This window comes from Adiantum capillus-veneris, chromosome 18 (assembly GCF_014529385.1).
Source record: "Adiantum capillus-veneris isolate H3 chromosome 18, ASM1452938v2, whole genome shotgun sequence".
Taxonomy (NCBI): domain Eukaryota; kingdom Viridiplantae; phylum Streptophyta; class Polypodiopsida; order Polypodiales; family Pteridaceae; genus Adiantum; species Adiantum capillus-veneris.
In genome coordinates, this window is record NC_140948.1 from 97,960,801 (window position 1) to 97,979,760 (window position 18,960).

At 45.7% G+C, this 18,960-nt stretch overlaps 1 protein-coding gene across 1 annotated transcript in view; it reads right to left on the reverse strand.

The window, feature by feature from the left end:
• Positions 1-18,960, reverse strand: part of LOC147436069 (long-chain-fatty-acid--[acyl-carrier-protein] ligase AEE15, chloroplastic-like) — a 96,920-nt gene that overhangs the window by 16,558 nt on the left and 61,402 nt on the right. The window contains exons 9-13 of the mRNA XM_086488964.1: positions 18,650-18,755; positions 18,411-18,569; positions 18,192-18,245; positions 17,998-18,078; positions 16,998-17,135 (exon numbers count right to left, since the gene is read on the reverse strand). Coding sequence (XP_086345090.1) covers positions 16,998-17,135; positions 17,998-18,078; positions 18,192-18,245; positions 18,411-18,569; positions 18,650-18,755 — 538 coding nt within the window. The remainder of the gene's footprint in view (positions 1-16,997; positions 17,136-17,997; positions 18,079-18,191; positions 18,246-18,410; positions 18,570-18,649; positions 18,756-18,960) is intronic.

Below are 18,960 nucleotides of genomic sequence, written 5' to 3' on the forward strand. Positions count from 1 at the left end.
GTGCACTCCAGAGGGGGTGGTGACTTGTGGTTTGCTATGGACACACCTATGCATTCATATGAGGAGTTCACACGAGATATGGCCGTGCTCATAGCATATGGGATTCAGACATTCCCACAGAAGACACCATCTTGGGTGGCTAGACACTTACCACTTGACCTCGACACGTTAGATCACTTGCTTACACACGAGCGTCTACATGGACTTAGGAAGAGGATCTTGGATCTCTTCTTCGACAGGTTCATTGCTTGGATCTACAGACTCGAGTGGGACTTCCGTGCTTTGGACTCTCTTGGAGAGTTTACCCGCAAGATGTGGGAGATCAAGGATCCCGCGACTACATCCGGAGTCAACTGGAGCTTGGCTTGGATGGTAGTGCGGTTGCTCTTCTACACTCCTGATCATTTGGATTGCTACCTTCAGAGTTGCTTACACTCACCCTCAGTAACCTTCAACAGACTTATCCCCCGACCTGGGAAATAGGACACTCCCAGCTCATTCACACCGAGATGCGGTTTGGTGGCGTTGACGCGGATTCTATTTTGGTTGACACCGGAGGATTGGAGGCAGGAGATACAGACAAGACGGCACAAAAAGATTGGTATGGCCTTTCCTCTTCTGAGAGGATCTTCATAGTGCAGATTGCTCAATCTGGATTCCCTACTTCTACAGGATGATCAAGGTGCAGACAGCTTGGTCTGACCACACCTCTTCTTAGAGGTCCTTCATAGTGCAGACTGTTGAGTCTGGCTTTCCCCTCATCTTGGATCACCCTACCTATTGACAGGACACCATCTGGTGGTGGTCCGTGCAGTCTCTCGGTGACTGTTGCAGCTTACGATAGCTTCTACAGTGCAAATTGTTTAGTCTGACTTTCCTTGATTCGGAGGACATTACGGCGCAGATTGCCACATCTGGCCTTCCTAGAGTTTTACACAGCTTAGACACCTGGCCACAATGAGTTACAAGTTCATGCATTGACACGCTTCCGGTCATTCTCATGACAGTTCCTGGGCTTCCCTAGTTTCTCCACACGTTTTGACTACAGACACCACAAATCCTATTGGGCAAGACACTTGCAGGTCTATTGGCACTTCTTTTACGACAAGGAGTTGTTTTCACACTCAGTTTGGAACCTTCACGTAGTATCTTCACCCTGTATCAATGGAGTACAGCAGTTTGTTACATTGCTCCTGACGGCACTTTACCATGGAGATTTCTTGGCGGTCGTGACACCCCAGACCGCTGCTACACTCGCGGAGTTCGCTGAAGTATTGTCCTTCAGTGGACGTCGCAGCAGACATCTTCATCATTTGCCTCACATCTTCGGCTTCACGTGGTTTGTTCAGCATCAGTTGTTGAGAGGGGGTGTTAGATTTACACCACTCTACTGCTTCACAGGTCTAGGGCATGCATGTATGGCTAGTGTGCATCCGGGATGGCCACCCTTTGCATATGCATGTAGACTGCACTGTTTGGCAGTCCACTTTGTCCAGGCGCCCTCATATCTCATTTATTTCTTGTTGGCTCGTGGGGGATTTTTCCAAGCTTTGCTCTACCTCCCCTTGGGCACCTATTTATGGGGCCAGGGAGGTACCCACTTCCATCATTTGGTTATTGTGTATTGGGTCTTCTGCTCATGGTAGTCATGGGGGGCTGATCGCCCCCTCTTCACCATCTCTAGCGTTTGTGCTCTCTCTCTCTCTCTCTCTCTCTCTCTCTCTCTCTCTCTCTCACACACACACACACACACACACACACACACACACACACACACACACACACACACACACGCTTCCGCACACGCGCACTGAGCCTGTGCGCAGGACATGCATGTCTAGGCACTTAGAGTAGTTGCATAGCCTCTGATTGCACAAGCCATTAGTACCCTAGCATAAGCATTTAGCAGCCAAGCATAAGCATTCACCGCATACGAACCACCTCTTACCGCAGGTGAACCCACTCTTATAAGTCACTTAATAATAATAAGTGACTTGGGCAATTAAAAGCAAATCGAGGAGGCTGATCTGTCTGCTCGACCCAGCCCATAGCACATATAAGTGCAGCCCCTTGGGCACAAGGGAGAAGAAGCAGGAAGAAGAGGCAACACCAGTACCATCAGTACTACAACACCAAGGCCAGCAAAACCTAGCGCTTTGCATCAGCATCTCCAGCGGTTTTAATAAGCAGCACTAGAGTTTTACATTCAGCATTCAGCCCTCAGACCATCAGCATTCTAGCGTTTTTCAGCAGATCATGGACGTTTTAGCACCTAGCTACAGTAGCATTTTCAGCATGCCATATTCAGCCTCATCAGCGTTTTCTGTTTTCAGCCCGTCGCCGTCCCTGGCGAAAGCAGATCATCCCATTGCCTCGTCGCAGTTGCACATCCCTTAGCACCTTCATCATTTTCAGATTTCAGCCTCAATACCCCTTTAGCCTTGCAGTACCAAGCATCCACCGCAAGCATCATCAGCACCTTAGCATCTAGAACCATTGTACCAACATTGTGCAATCTAAAGCAAATACCTCTTTATTGCTAGAGAGGGGGGCCCTTCGAGGGGGGTGTCGGTCCTCTCTCTCTCTCTCTCAGCACTTTCACTCACAATTTGCATTCTCTCTTGTTTTGGTCCATTGCATAATCTCTCATAAAGTAAAGGGGGACTCTCTCTCCCTTCAATAAAAGGAACCTTGAATATGCATCGAGCACTCATCCTGAGCATTCACCATCATTCACTTCCGCTGCACATCACATTGGTATCAGAGCTCTTTGGCAGTGTTCGGTATTATCACTCAAGGAAAGAATCATAAAGAACTACATATTCTTTTTGGCTTCTTGTGATCGCACGTAACCCAAGACCACTTGGGTGTGTCGATCCCTAATCTGTGTTTTTGAAGAGTGACAGGTAACCCCAAAAAAGAAGGGCTTGTCTAGCCTCCCCTCATTCCTCTTTCCACTCACTGAGAGCGGACCTGCACTTAGCGGCAGGTCAATTGACGTGAGGTGGGAAACCTTAATGTGAGTGCACGGCCACCAAGGGGTGCACCCGTAGGAAGGAGTTGAGCTTGGGTAAGAGAAAAGCCTTCTTAAACTCAAATTGCAAGCAGTACCAAGTACCAAGAACCCCAAGTACCCAAGCACCTTGAGTACCCAAGCACCCAAGTCCCCCAAGTACCCCAAGCATCCAGAACCCAAGTACTTAGTGCATGGTCATCACCATAAGCGGAATGGATACTCCTAAAAGTGATGAGAGTGGAATTGGAGAAGATGTCCCTACTGAAACGGGCCCGTAGGGCGGTAGACTTTGCATTTCACTCGAAACTTTACTTTACTTGAACTTTGGGACACAGAGAAACTTCACAATTAAACCTGTGACCGGAATTAACACTTCAAGTGAGGAAGGAATGGAAGCTAGAGCGCTCCAAGCAGACGCCCACAACCTGTTGGCCCCAAAGACTGACGCCCCTTTCGGTAGATCACATGTATAGCGATCCCCTTGCGTCCCTGAACCTCCTAGGGGTATTAGGGATCGATTTAGGGTTTAGGGTTTAGGGTTTTGGCCCGCACCTGTTGGGCTACTTACCCTTTGAATCGAACGAGATTTCTCGCGTGAAATCTCTCCGAATTTACCTGTACCTATGGGGGATTAGCAATTAGCTAATCCAGTACATGGACAAGAGGCTCTTGCCTTGGCATATGCACATGAACCCACATAACTGTACATACACATGAATAGCCCTCAAGCGAGGCATCACAATTCTGTATTCAAAAGGGGAGAGAGGTGTGCGAGAGCGGAATCATCCTGCTACATAGTGCAAGGGAAGGCAAGCTTTTCATTAAAGCTTCATCACCTGCACCAACTACTCACACACACACACACAAACACACACACACTCACAATGAGCAAAATCAGCTTCCCCTTTTGAAATGGGCGCTCCCTCTTCATGCTGACTTAGAAAAATCATCTAGAGTCGCCATGTGTCCACTTTGCCTCTTTTGAGTTAATTTCCTAGTACCCACCGACTTATAAGTGTAGCGAGGGAGCCTAAATAACTTTGAACTGAGCTTAGACATACTTTTACTGCTCGGATTCCATTGCCGATCGGCCCGACCAACTCGTGGTGACAAGACCTTCCCATCTGTGGGTGAATCCGTTGGCCCCGTTGGCCATTTCACACTGGCCATACAATGTCCGGCCATTTGCAACTTCAAGAAGAGGGTCCAAAAAATTAAATAAAAATCAAAGGAAAGAAACCAACAACTACGGTTAGCACTTGCCTTGTCCTCGTGACATACCCCCCTCTTGAAATCGCAAACATCCTCGATTGCATGCCATATATACATGCCATTGATGATCTTGTGTTGTTGGCACCCTTTTATCATCGCATGTACCTGCAAGAAAGGTCTTAACACATAGATACAAATGACTTAATGAGACCTTCATACTTTTGTCATTTCCATCTATTATAGAAGTGAACATTATACCTTGCTGAAGAGCAATGCACACTTCTATTACAGTGAATCCATATGTACATTTGATGTGCAGCTCCATCATTACCCCTCCTTTGAGCACGTTGAGTTGGGGCATACGTAGGCTGTAACTCAAAGGCCTCAAGGTAAAGCTGCAATACATTTGGTGACTCCAAAAGTTCACACTCTTCCATCCACTTTGCATCCATAGGTGGATAGTTCTTGAACTTCACCAAATAGCGTCTTGCAACCTGTCTCTTAACTTTTCTTTCCTTATGTGCCAAAATCTGCTCGAGTACTAAGATCTCATCAAGTTCATCAACTTTTGGTTGATCCACTTGTGGCATATCTTATGGCACATCACCCACAAAGGGTCTTAGAAGACTCACGTGAAACGCATTATGAATCTTCCAAGTGTCAGGCAATTTCAGCCTATAAGCAACATCACTGATCTTATCAATCACTTGAAAAGACCCATAGTAACGCATATTGGGCTTAGGAAACAACCGTTCCTTGCCCTTCATCTTCTTTAACCTTGTCTTTTCAAACCTCAATAGAACCTAATCACTAGGTGAAAACAACAGTTCAATCGGTGACGCTAAGCAGCCCTTTTCTGCTTTGCCCGAGTCTTCTCCAAGGCAACTTTGATTTTCTTATACATTTCATCCATGTTCTCAACATATCAATCTGCCTCAAAGATCTTGTCCTTTGTATGCAAAATGGGAGGAACCTTTTTGCCACCTTCAACAAGCTCAAAAGGTGCCTTGCCTGTGGACGAATGCACCGTATTGTTGTATGCATACTCAAGCATAGGCAAATATTGTTCCCACTTGCCCTTTCAGCAGATCCAAGACAATAGAATTAGCCTCTCTTACTGTCCATCAGTTTGTAGATGAAACGAAGACCAGAACTTGAGCGTAGTGCCCATGTTCTCAAACAATCCTCTCCAAAACAAACTCGTCATACAAGGATCACGATTACTGACAATCGACTGAGGCATACCATGGTACTTGAACACATTGTACATAAACAACCGTGCCATCTGGTCAGATTTTATCTGCTTTTTGACAGGAATGAAATGAGCTTGTTTGCTGAACCTGCAGATAATGGTCCATATAACATCATTCCCTCTCGACGTTCTTGGAAGATCAAAGATAAAATCCATAGCAACGCTTTCCCATGGCTTATCTGGAATCGGCAGTGGCTATAATAACCTTGGTGCCTTTTGCCTGTCAAATTTGACCTTTTGGCAAATCACGCATGCTCGCACATAGGCATCCACATCTCTCCTCAAAGTAGGCCAATAAAAGAATGTCTCTACCGCTTTCACTGTTGCATAAATTCCACGATGCCCTGCATACGGTGGGACATATGTCGCAATGGCCTAGTGACACATAGTCTACTATGCATCATCATAAAACCATCCTTGAGGAGGTAAGTGCTCATGCATTGCCCATCTTGCAAGTGTTCAAAGATCCTTGAAAAATCTCATCTGTAGCATATTGTTCCTACATGTCATCATGCTCATGATGATAAGGAATTGACACAGCTAAAATTTGTGGCTTTCTTGATAACGCATCAACGTTCTTTTTGCCTTCCGCATGCATAATCTGAAAGTGGAACATAGAAAGAATGTTTGCCCATCACATATGCTTTTCGGATAACTTTGACCGTGTCAAGAAGTATCGCAAGGTTTGATGGTCAGTTTGGATAACAAAATCAGCACCTAAGAGGTAGTGCTTCCAACTAGAAAGCGCATGAATCACGCAGGTGGCGGGCTGAATTGGAAAAACTTGTGGAATTGGGGTCCTAACCACCTGTTCATGGACGGAAGGAACCTGTCTTAGAGCCCCAATAGACTCCGCAACGTGCGAGTGCTCCCTATCCTGCTCGGACGCATGAAGGACTTGGGCTTGAGCCTCAAGGGGCTCTATTGGCTGTGTGTCTGCTGTGGCACTGGTGGCGCTTGCAAAAACTCCATAAACAGCGCGTTCTACAGGAGTCCTGAATGCATCATCTTCAAGTTGACCAGTCATAAAGCCTTGCACTCATGGAGCATTCCCATCAACAAAAGGTACAGATAAGGGTGGCCTAGTACTCTCGCCAACCTCAAACACCGTAGGTATTGTCTGCCTGTCCTGCGAAGAGGAACCCTCTTCCATGATGCCTTTCCCTTTGTCGGCCATAGCGTAATTCCAAGATCTTGTACTCTGTGTCTTCACCAAAAACCAACTGAGTCTCACTTCTTAAGGAAAAAATGATTTTGTCTCGGCTACAGAACCATGAAACCGGCCAGTAGGGCGGTAGACTTTGGCTTTCACTTGAAACTTTACTTTACTTGGACTTTAGGACAGAGAAACTTCACAATTAAGCCTGTGACCGAAATTAACACTTCAAATGAACATGGCTTGGAAGCTAGAGCGCTCCAAGCAGATGCCCACAAACTGTTGGTCCCAAAGACTGGCACTCCTTTTGGTATATTTCTTTATTCTTATCAAACAGGGAATAAAACTTGCAATTTCCTACGAGCTGTCCAACATAATCTAGGCTGAGAAAGACCTGTTCTGGCCCGATTTCAGCAACATAGCTGTACTAGGAAACTTCACAGACAAAATCCTCACGCAATGGATGACTTTCCCGGCGCATAAGGGCACTTTCTAAAACCTGGCGAGAATCTGCAGCATGCTGCATTCTCTGTTTTTTGCCCCGAAAATGCACTAGATCACATGTACAGCGATCCCCTCACTTCCCCGAACCTCTTGGGGATATTAGGGATTGATTAGGGCTAAAACCCTAAATCTGCAAATTTACACAGCAGGCTGTAATTTCCTGTTTTGGGCTCCATTTTGTGTGCCAATCGCATCCGTAGCAAGCCCATGTACGCCCGCACCTATTGGGCTACTTGCCCTTTGAATCGGACGAGATTTCTCGCGTGAAATCTCTCCGAATTCACCTGTATCTACGGGGGATTAGCAATTAGCTAATCTAGTACCTGAACAAGAGGCTCTTGCCTCGGCATACACAAATGAACCCACATAACTGTACATACAAACGAATAGCCCTCGAGCGGGGCATCACGATTCTGTATTCAAAAGGGGAGAGAGCTACGCGAGAGCGGAATCATCGTGCTACATAGTGCAAGGGAGAAGGCAAGCTTTCCATTAAAGCTTCATCACTCGCACCAACTACTCACACACACACACTGTAGAGCTCACAATGAGAAAAATCAGCCTCCCCTCTTGAAACGGACGCCCCCTCTTCATGCTGACTTAGAAAAATCATTTGGAATCGCCATGTGTCCACTTTGCCTCTTTTGAGTTTATTTCCTAGTACCCACCGACTTATAAGTGTACTGAGGGAGCCTAAATGACTTTGAACTGAGCCTAGACATACTTTTACTGCTCGGATTCCATTGCCGATCGGCCCGACCAACTCGTGGTGACAAGACCTTCCCATCTGTGGGTGAATCCGTTGGCCCCGTTGGCCATTTCACACTGGCCATACAATGTCCGGCCATTTGCAACTTCAAGAAGAGGGTCCAAAAAATTAAATAAAAATCAAAGGAAAGAAACCAACAACTACGGTTAGCACTTGCCTTGTCCTCGTGACACCTACACCAGGAGGATTGTTTCCAGATCCTCCTCCATCGCCATCTACGCTACGGATTACACCAAATGCTATGGAAGCCTTCATGAAGTCTCAACAGCTACAGCAAGAGTCTCAACGGACCGCCATTGAAATAGAACGGGACGAACAGAGGGAAGCTCAATGCATAGCGGTTGAAGCAAAGAGGGTAGCTATGGTGATGATGCTACAACAAGAGTCTCAACGGGCCGGCATCGAAAGAGAACGGGGCGAGCAAAAGGAAGCTCAATGCATAGCGGTTGAAGCAAAGAGGGTAGCTATGGAGCTTGAGCATGAGCAAGCACGCGAAGCTCAACGCATAGTAGTTGGAGAAAGGAAGGAATAGAGCTAGAACGAGGCACAATGGGACCAACGCATGAAAGAGTTGAGCCTACACATACTCTCCCCGAAGAGTGAGCCACTCAAGGAGGCCGGCAAGTCATCACATAGCGCAGGTGGAGACAACGACTCTAACAATCCAGTCATTGAGAAGTTGATGTTCAATAAGTATGATGGTAAGATGGATGATACTGTGATTCATTCTTGGCTGCATCAATTTAATGCTTACTTTGCGTCTAATAAGAAAACCAGCAACAATAAAATTTTGATTGTTGCCATGTATTGTCACGTGACACATCCAACCCTATGTGTCCATGGACAAGCTACAACATGACCAGGATTCAATTCAGTCAAGTCAGTCTAGAATAGGAAGTGATTTGGCACTTTTGTGAGTCTGTTCGCAGACCGTGCATGTCCAGACACTTAGGGTGGGTTCAGACAAGGCGGTGGCAGCACCACACACAGACGCCTGCAGGCAGCCAATCCCCGGGGCACACGTCAGATGGGGTATTCACATAGCGCGGCCGAAATACTGAAAAAGGCAGGCCAGCTCATGGAAGCCATTCAGCGTTTTTCTTCCAACCCCCCTCCCCCCCCCCCGCCCAAAGGACTTCCACCCTCCACGTGGACTGCCGTGTCAGAGGCTGACCCTCATGAACATTAAGAACGTCAAGCTATTAATAAAATAAACTTTCATTACCCCCTCTTTACTAAGGTTTATGAAAATTACCAAAATACCCTTTTATTATGAAAATTACCAAAATACCCTTTTATTATAAATTTTCTTTTGGAGAAATTTACTCTCACAGCCAAAGGAAATTTTAGAAAATTTGAAGGGCATTTTGGCAATTTGACACTATTGACGGTATTTTTACAATTTTTGGAATTAGAGGGTTATTTTGGGAATTTTCACAAATCAAAGAGGTATTTTGGTAATTTTCCCAAGGTTTATTGGGACACTCGATAAATATTTTTTTCTTTTACTGTTGTTCCGCCGCCGCCTAATGTTCACAATAGACGACGGAAAAAAATCGAGTCATTTTTTGTTCCACCCTTTATGTGAACATTTGGGTGGCCGAAGTGTGCATTTTGTAACTCTTCCACCTGGAAAAGCACTTTTTGGAGTGTTTCTTCCACCTCCCCAATGTGAACCCAGCCTTAGATTAGATGCATATCCTCCGGTTGCACATAGCATGATCATCAGCATTACCATCAAAATCCATCAGAATCCATCAAGGGAATTTTCCAGTACATAAAACCTATTTTCCCTATTTTTTGACATTTTTCACTTATTTATTAAGCGACTTTTGTTGAAAACTAGGTAGGGCAATTTTGCTAAGATAATATATAAGCAAACAAGAGTTAGCACTTTCTGGCAGAGGAGGCAGCAGGAGCATTGCTCAACAAGGCCACTCTCAGCAAGAACAAGAACCCAGCAGCCTGGCGTTTTCCCCTCAGTAGGCCAACGTTTTCAATGCCTGCAGTTTGCGTTTTCAGCCAGCCTAATCAGCGTTTTCCCAGCCCTGCAATAGGTGATTCTGCATCAGCAAATTACAGAGCGTTTTTGAAACCAACAGCTTCAGCGTTTTGAACCGGCAGAAAATCAGTGACAAAAGCCAGCAAAAATCAGCGACAAAACTGCATCAAAACCAGCGACAAAACCGCATCAAAACCAGCGTTTTCAGTCAACAGCATTAGCGTTTTTGCAACAGCAGCGAGTCAGCATTCAAGCACTCAGTTTTCAGTATTAGCCTCGTCCTCGTCGTCCACACCGTCAACATCGACGTCACAGCATTAGACTCATTGCATCAACCCTTGTATCAGATTGTGCAATCAATAGTAGCCCCACTCTCGCCATCGAGAGTGGGGCCTTCGAAGGAGGGTTTTACAACTTCCCGGTGTCGTATTCTCTTCTCTCTCTATCTCTCAGTCTCAGCACCTTCACGCACATTGTCTATCCACTTTGTTTGTGATCACTTGTATTCTCTCATTAAAGCACGGAAGGCTCTCCCTTCCCTAAGTAAAGGAACCTTGAGCACAGTTCGGAGCACTCATCTTGAGCAAAGTTCAACATTTCACTTCCGCTGCACCTTACATTGGTATCGGAGCTTTGGCAGTGTTCTGTATCACTCAAGGAAAGAACCACATAATTTTTTTTGCTTGTTGCGGTCGCACGTAACCCAAGACCTCTTGGGCGTGTCGATTCCTAATCGTGTTTTTGAAGAGTGACAGGAAACCCAAGAAAGAAGGGCTTGTCCAGCCTCCCCTTGTGCCTCTTTTCAATCATTGAGAGCGTACCATGCACTTAGCGGCCGGCCAATCGACGTGAGGTGGGAAAAAGCAACCTTGGTGTGAGCGCAAGGCCGCCAAAGGGTGCGCCCATGGAAAAGAGTAGAACTCGGGTGAAGAGAAGATCCTTCTCTAACACAGATTGCAAGCGAAAGAAGACCCTCAAGAACCTCAAGACCCTCAAGACTCAAGAACCTCAAGACCCCCAAGAACCCAAGAACTCAAGACCCTCAAGAACCCAAGACCCCCAAGAACCCAAGAACCCAAGACCCACAAGAACCCAAGTTCCCCGTGAACTTAAGAACCAAAGATCACAGTGTATGGGCATCACCCGAAGCGGAATGGATACTTCGCATGGAGGTGATGGGCATGAAAGTAATGAAGAAGAATTTCCTCACCATGGAGGTTTTCCTAACCCTCCCCCTACGCCATCTATGCCAGGGATTGCACCAAATCCTATGGAGGCTTTGGTCAAGACGATGATGGACATGAAAGTAGTGAAGATCACAGTGTATGGTCATCACCCGAACCGGAATGGATACTTTGCATGGAGGTGATGGGCATGAAAGTAGTGAAGAAGAATTTCCTCACCATGGAGGTTTTGCTGACCCTCCCCCTAGCCATCTACGCCAGGGATTGCACCAAATCCTATGGAGGATTTGGTCAAGACGATGAAGCGAGTTGTGATGGCACAACAACAAGAAGAGAATCGCGTTACAATGGCACAACAAGAAGCGACTCGCATTGCGATGGCTCAACACGAAGCGCAGCACGTTACCTTGGAGCGCGAGCGCCAAGAACGACAGGCATCCTACGAGGAACGGATGATTTGCGAGCGTGAGCAAGCGCGCTTGGCGGACAAGGAACGAAAAGAAAGAAAGGCAGCTTTGGAGCGTGAGCGTGATGCTGCGCGCTTGGCGGCCGAAGAAAGACGAGCGGCCTTGGAGGCCGATCGAGGCACAGAGAGAACTACGCACGCAAGAAATGGTTCGACAGGTTCTCGCCTTGAAGTCCGAGCCAACCAAAGATGTTGGTAGTTCATCTAGTGGCGCAAGCCGAGATTCGGACTCCAACAACCCAATCACACAGAAGATCCCGTTCAGTAAGTATAATGGTAAGATGGATGCTACGGTTATTCATTCTTGGTTGCATCACTTTAATGCTTATTTTGCGACAACTAAGAAGACAGGAAATAGCAAGGTTTTGACGGTAGTTATGTACCTTGCCGGTGATGCCATCACGCATGGCAAGAAGCATAGTTAGCCGCACACCTAGAGGAAGCCGACGAATTCACATCCCTTTCCTTCAATTGGGCCGATTTCCAAGACAAGCTCAAGGCGCGGTTTATGCCACCTTAGTACCTCGCACGATTGAAGGACGATTGGCGCGCTCTCAAGCAAAATGGTATGCCAGTGATGTCTTTCTCTAATCATGTTTTGCAGCTCGGCACTCAATTACGCAAATCGGATGCGGAGCGCAAGGAGGCATTCCTTTATGGATTGGACGAGTACATCAAGTATGATGTCGAGGTGCTCGATCCAATCGATCTCAACAAGGCGGTCGCGATTGCTCTCGCACAGGATGAAGCACAACAAGGGAAAGCCCAAGGAAAACAAGACTTCCACAAGTACCTCTCAGACTTCTCAAAACCCTCAGAACGGTAAGAATGGTAAGAACGATAACTCTTCTAACCAATCTTCCAATAGTCTCTCAGAAAAGAACTCTCAAAGTGAACCTAAGGGTCAAGCTAACACAATTGCTAAACCTAAGCTCACTCCATATGAAAAGATAGCACAAGGAATTTTAGGAGGATACATCACGTCGGAAGAGCAAAGCACTTATTCTAAGGAAGGTCATTGTTTTCATTGTCACATTAAGGGTCACAAAAAAATAACATGTCCTAAGCTGGAATTGAATGAATCTAAAGAACCCACAGAACCCACTTCCTCTGTCAATGCAATAAATGACAACACGAGCGTGCCCCAAGTTTCTCTTGACCCTCCCATTGATGAGTCTCTCATTAAATGTTATGGTCATATGACGGGGCAACGTTTTGTCATATTGTTTGACCCACGCAGTATGCATGATGTGATTAGTCCCTCTCTTGTTGAGAGAGACCGCCTAGAGGTTAATCAAAAATCTCCTCTCGAGGTCTCTCGCTTCGCTCATGCTCCTCTGTCAATATAATCAGAGACTTTATCAACATACATACCAAATAAAGTAGAGGACAATGGGCATCCCTGTTTCACTCCGATAGTGGAGTGAACTATGTCAGATATCCCCTCTGGTGTGCATACATGAGAGAGAGAGAGAGAGAGAGAGAGAGAGAGAGAGAGAGAGAGAGAGAGAGAGATGAAATGTAATATTAACATCTTCAGAAGGCCAAAATGACCTATGAGACCAAAAGGTTACATGTGGTGAATCTAATACCAGGTCTGGGTACAAAAAGTACAAAGAACTGAAAAGAAAATAGTGGGTAGGGGTGGGATGAAAGATGATACAAAGGGAAGACAAAGGGTGAGCTGATACAATGGAGCTCTTTGACAGTCAAGGAATCATATACATATACATCAGTATCCGGGACGGCTCCTATGTCGCGCGAGTATGGTATGGATCCTCTGTCGTAGTCTGCGTCGATATCGAGAGGGCCCTCTCATCCGTGGGCGACTGGACCGCCCCAACTCTATCGCCCGGTCAAGCAATATGCCTCTGGTACCTTTGGTGTTGTTATGTTGTGGAGGCTGCTCGAACTCCTCTGTCTGTGACTGAAAGAAATCTGTGATCTTCCACTGTCGCTGGATCTCTCTCATTGTGTCCCTCTTCAAAGGTCCTCTTTGTGTTTGCGGATCTCCAATAAGTATAATCCAAGAGATCTCTGATCCTGGTATCTCATGACTATAGAAAGTGGCCCCAAACCCTCTCTGAATAGACAGTGCAAGCAGCCTGGTATCTCATAGTATACTGGGCAGTGACATATGTAATGTAGCTCTGTCTCTGGCTCTATTTGGTACATTTGACAAATCCTGGACTCAGTGGGTACTCCTCTAAATCTGCCTGTCTCGATCTCTAGCTGATGTGAGGATGTGCGTATCTGACCAATAGCACATCGTATCCCGCGGGATAGATGAGTATCCATGTATCCTGGTCTGATCACAAAACCATCCTCCGTGAGTTGGAGAAGATGCTCTCAACAGAAAGTCATCTTCGTACCTAACTCATGTGTAGGTTGTATCCATGTCCTCTTCGTATCCAACTGAATCAAGTCTTGTCTGATGAGCCTCGTAATCTCTGCCCTTGTGAGGGGGATGGAGGGTGCATCCAGAGAGTACTGAAAGGGGGGTAGCCGGTCCATACTAAAGCCATGTAACTGAAACCAAGATGCCATTTCTGCATACCAACATGATCTATCTCCCTACAATGCCAGCTGTCGCGAAGACTCTAGTGCTAATCGAGCATATCTGTCTCTAGGGAGAGCCCAAGTGCTACGCATAAATGAAACTGATCAAGTGAGTGCCTCCACTACCAATGGAGGAGCAGCGAGCTCTGCCGTAACAATGTCATGTGGTACTGAGGCCTTGGCCCTAATCATCCGCGAAATAATAGACACCAATGTCTTCTCCATACATCTCCATCCATCAATACTCCCAGCTCTGCTATGATGATCAACTGAGGGGCCCCATATCTCCACTCCGTACAGCATGGCCGAAGTGACCAGAGTGTCAAAGAGCCAAAGCTTTGTCCGAGGTTCCTGGAACTGAACCTTTGAACATATCCTCTCAAGTCTCCCCAATGCTGCATAGACTCTGGTCAATCGCGTATCTGTTGCACGCCTCAGGGAAAATACTGGACCATTGAAAACCGCCCCAAGATAAGTGTATGTATCTGCATACTCCAGTCTCTCGACCATATGTAAAAGTGGGGACGGACCTCCTTACCCACTGCGCCGTGGTGTTAAACACCATTACCTTGATCTTACCAAGGTTCACAGACAATCCACTGTCCCGTGCAAATACATGAAGTGCATCCAAATGACGTTGCATCCCTTCTGGAGAATCGGAGATCAGCACAATATCATCAGCATATAATAGCAACGGAATCCATGTCCCTGCAAGCTGAGCACCTCTATCACCCTCTGTATGTACATAATCTGAAAACACATCTACATATATCCCAAAGAGAGTCGGAGATAGGGGACAACCCTGCTTCACCCCAATGGTGGAGTGAACCATGTCCGACATGCCCTGAATAGTGCGTACCTGTCCTACCACTGTCATGTATAGCTAAGATCCCCCAGATCAGCTCTGTGGGCACCCCCATGTCTTGCAATTTGCGTATGATTCTGGCTCGTGGCACTGTATCAAAGGCTTTGCGGAAATCCACAAAGCTACAATATATCCTCCTGCCATGGTGTCTACCCTCCTCAATAATGGCTCCGAGTGTCAAAATCTGGTCAAGAGTGGAGAAACCTCTCCTGAACCCTGCCTGTCCTGCTGCCCGTATGCCCTCTCTCTCTGCCCATCCACTTAACTCATGCTCAAGAATTGATGCATATAGCCTAGCCAGAGTGTGACCAACCATGATGGTTCGTTAATTCCCGGGAAGCATAGGATCTCTCGACTTGAAGATAGGCACAATAGTGGACAAACTCCAAGTCTCAGAGAAACCCTCATACATGGCTCTATTAAACATCATAGCAAGAGGCTCTGCAAGCATATCTCTGGCATGGATAAAGTGCTCTGCTACCAGACCATCATGATCCTATGCTCTTCTTGTCTTCATCTTGTCAATGGCTTTCCTTACCCTCTCAGCAGTAAAGAAAGTACATGTTTCTAGGCATGCCTCTTGAGGGTCAGGCAAAAGTGGCTGCCCCGATGCTGTATAGAGAGATGTAGCATATTCCCCCCATGTCTTTGTGGAAGTGATGGTTGGCGGTGGAGAGTGCTCATTGAAAAGCCTCCATGCCTCACTAGTGTCCTGACTCATAAACAACTGATACACATCACACTCTAATTGAGATAGGTAAGCCCTCTTCTTTCGTCGCACTAGGCGGCGAAAGATAATACGTGACTGTCTATGTGTAGTAGTACCCATGAGCACCTCTCTCATCCTCGTCTCTCTACATTCCTCATCATACCAATTGAACTGAGGCATGCTCCCAGATTGTCTGCGTGTAGGCTGGTTGTGGGGATATGCCTCTGATGCTGCATCATGCAGCGTCTCTGTCAGAATCTGGGTGAGCTCATCTAGTGGTCGTTTTGGCTCCTGAGTGCATAGCTGCCTGTATATCTCATGAGTGTACACGTGATTCGTCGAAGGTATACCGAGTATGTGTGGAGGCCTCTCCCAATGGAGCTGTGTTGAACTGGAACGATAGAGTGAAAGACAAGATAGCATGATCGCCTGCTACCCCCAACCGGTCTAGTTCCCACCACGAAATCTTGAAAGGAAGGAATGAGTCCTGGCGGAGCCATAACATAATCCACTATACTAGCGCCATGCCAATGTGGAAAGCATGTAAAACCACCACTGTAGGGAATCTCTGTAGGCCATTCAAAATGGCCAATCCATGATCAGTCCCCATATAAATCAAGTATCTACCATACTCAGTTTGCTCTTCATCCTATGATAATCTAGACAAGCCCATTATCAAGCTCCGCATCAACTCCTCTGAGGTATCATAGAATATTGTCTGGTGATGGGCAGTGCAATCCCCCAAGATAATAATGTCGCCGTTTCTGGAAAACTCCCATATATCATTATCTCAAATAGAGAAGGGGGATTGTCCTCTAGGTGATGCATATACTGACGTACTAGGAGGAAAATAGCAAATAGCGATGTAGAGATATCCGCCTGTCTCTGCCTTCAATCTCATCCACATGTACCTCCCATGCTCATCCCTCCGAGCTATATGTATCAGAGACTTTAGCTCCTCCCTGAATAAGACTGCCACTCCTCCGGAACCTCGTCCTCTGTGCTCTGATCGAGTCTCCTGTCTGCAAGTTGTCTCCCATCTGTATCCGCTCACATGGGGCATGGACTGCCCCGGGGCTTGATGCGTCTCATAGTAGAAAATGATGTCTCTCCCTGTGAAACTATCCTCAAAGGCCCCTACATCAAGGCGCAAAGATCCATTACAATTCCATGTAGCCACTTTGAGTGTGGTCCCACGAGAGAGAGAGAGAGAGAGAGAGAGAGAGAGAGAGAGAGGAGCTTGTATTAAACATCTTCAAAAGACCAATATGGAAAACAAGAGTTTTCAGAGAGAGAAGCAAACCTTGTAATAGCCCTTCATGACTTGTGGGCCCTGCACTTTGACCAAGCCCCTCCTACCATGTGGAAGTGCCTCCCCAGATTCAGGATCCACAACTTTTATATTGGTGGCATATAAAGGTCTACCGACTGTCCCTAAAACCTGTGATTCAACAATTCAAAGTCCAGCAGCTTAATCTTACCTACAACAAGCAGCTATAAGAATAGCCATCTTTAGACTTGAAAGGTATAAATCAACAGTCCTATAAATTGACTTCTTACAAGTTTTTCACCATCAATGACACTGCCATTGTGAGGTGAAACACATTCCATTACTTTCATTTGGTACAATATTTTCAAATTTGAAGAGGGAGTTAGTAATAAACTGCAGGAAAAGAGAACAAACTGGGCAGAAAGCAATCTGTATGATAACACCTAGACATGTAAATTGAATTCTAACTTTGTGGTAAGACTCGGACGTATTTCTGCTTATGTTGAAACAAAAGTTTCATCAATTAAACCTCAAGCACTGCTAAACAATCTTCAAGCAAGTTGAGCAAAGATCATCAGGCAGAGCCAATCACACAGAGTCGCTTATAAGATTTTCGCTCAATTATGAGCGATTGCAGCAATGTAATCCAAGCTATTATACTGCTTACTACTTTCTACTAATCCCTTTCCTTTCAAGTGGTGTGTTGCGAGCCTACATGGATCAACATATAGTTTCATTCCACTCTGGGGTTAATATGCACACTTCTTCATTGGACAGCCCTATTCACTTATGTGCCAGTGAATGTTGCCAATACAGACTTTCAGATTAAAAAATGTGTTCTTTGATTTTGCCCTCGTCTCCAAAAGTAGGCAACAATTTGAAATTAAGTGGCTTCATTAAAAGTGCCAAAAGCATTGATTGGAAGCTAAATTCGATTCTGAACCAAGAGGCTATAAGAATCTCAATCATAAAATGCAGTTGGTATTTGGTATAATGTCAGAATGCTTCTATGGAAATCAAAATAGTCATTTACATTATTTGCAGAGTCTCGAGCCGCAACAACTGGAGAGCTCTCTGTCAGGCCATAACCATTCAATATAGTGATATCAATAGCCTGTTAGATAAGAGAGACAAGTCCTAATAGTCATAAATCAGATAAAGATCAGACATTTAAACCCATGAAGAAAGTGGTGCTGATGCAAGGAATAAAAACATTCTGAACTTCACCTCAAAAAATCGATCCACATGAGGTGCCAGGCTCCCTCCTCCACTGATACCTGCCTGAGCCACATGACAGATTTTTAAGGTGCAGAGCTAGTAGATAATTTGGAAGGGCATACTTGAGGCAAGACAGAAACGATGGATCAATACGAAACCCTCTTGCTCCACAGGCTCAATGCAGCTCAGTAGGAAAAACAAATACAAGTAACAGAAAGAGAGTAGCACCTTTTTGATTCCAATGGCTGCGTGTATTTTCTTGTATATCAAAATCCTCGCCAATATATGTAAAGGAAACAGAACAGCAGCCAAAAATGTTGCAAAACCCCATTCAAACACTGCAACCAATCTAAATGCTCTCAGCCTTGCTCGAGATAAGGCCTTTCCCTGAATTCATTAAAGCAGACTGTAAGCCCATCAAAGAGAATTATACACAAAATTACTTAGGAACAACAAACGCACCATACCTCGCACACTCGCTTGCACTCCTTGTAGACCATGCTAATGTGAATCAGGCTAAAAGCAATAAGTTTCTGCACACTGGATCCAGAATGAATCTGCTTTTGAACTCCACTGCAGAAGAAGTGAAATTATAACCTCATCTCAATTCTCCTGGAGTGACAATTCGAAAAACCTTAACATCAGGATAACAATTATAGACGCTTGAGCTACCAAAAAAATCTATCTAGCAAAACCTATTGCATGCTAGTGTTTGCAAAAGCACAATGCACACAACATAAACTGCATATATCCAAGCCTGACAGGAGCATGCTTCATT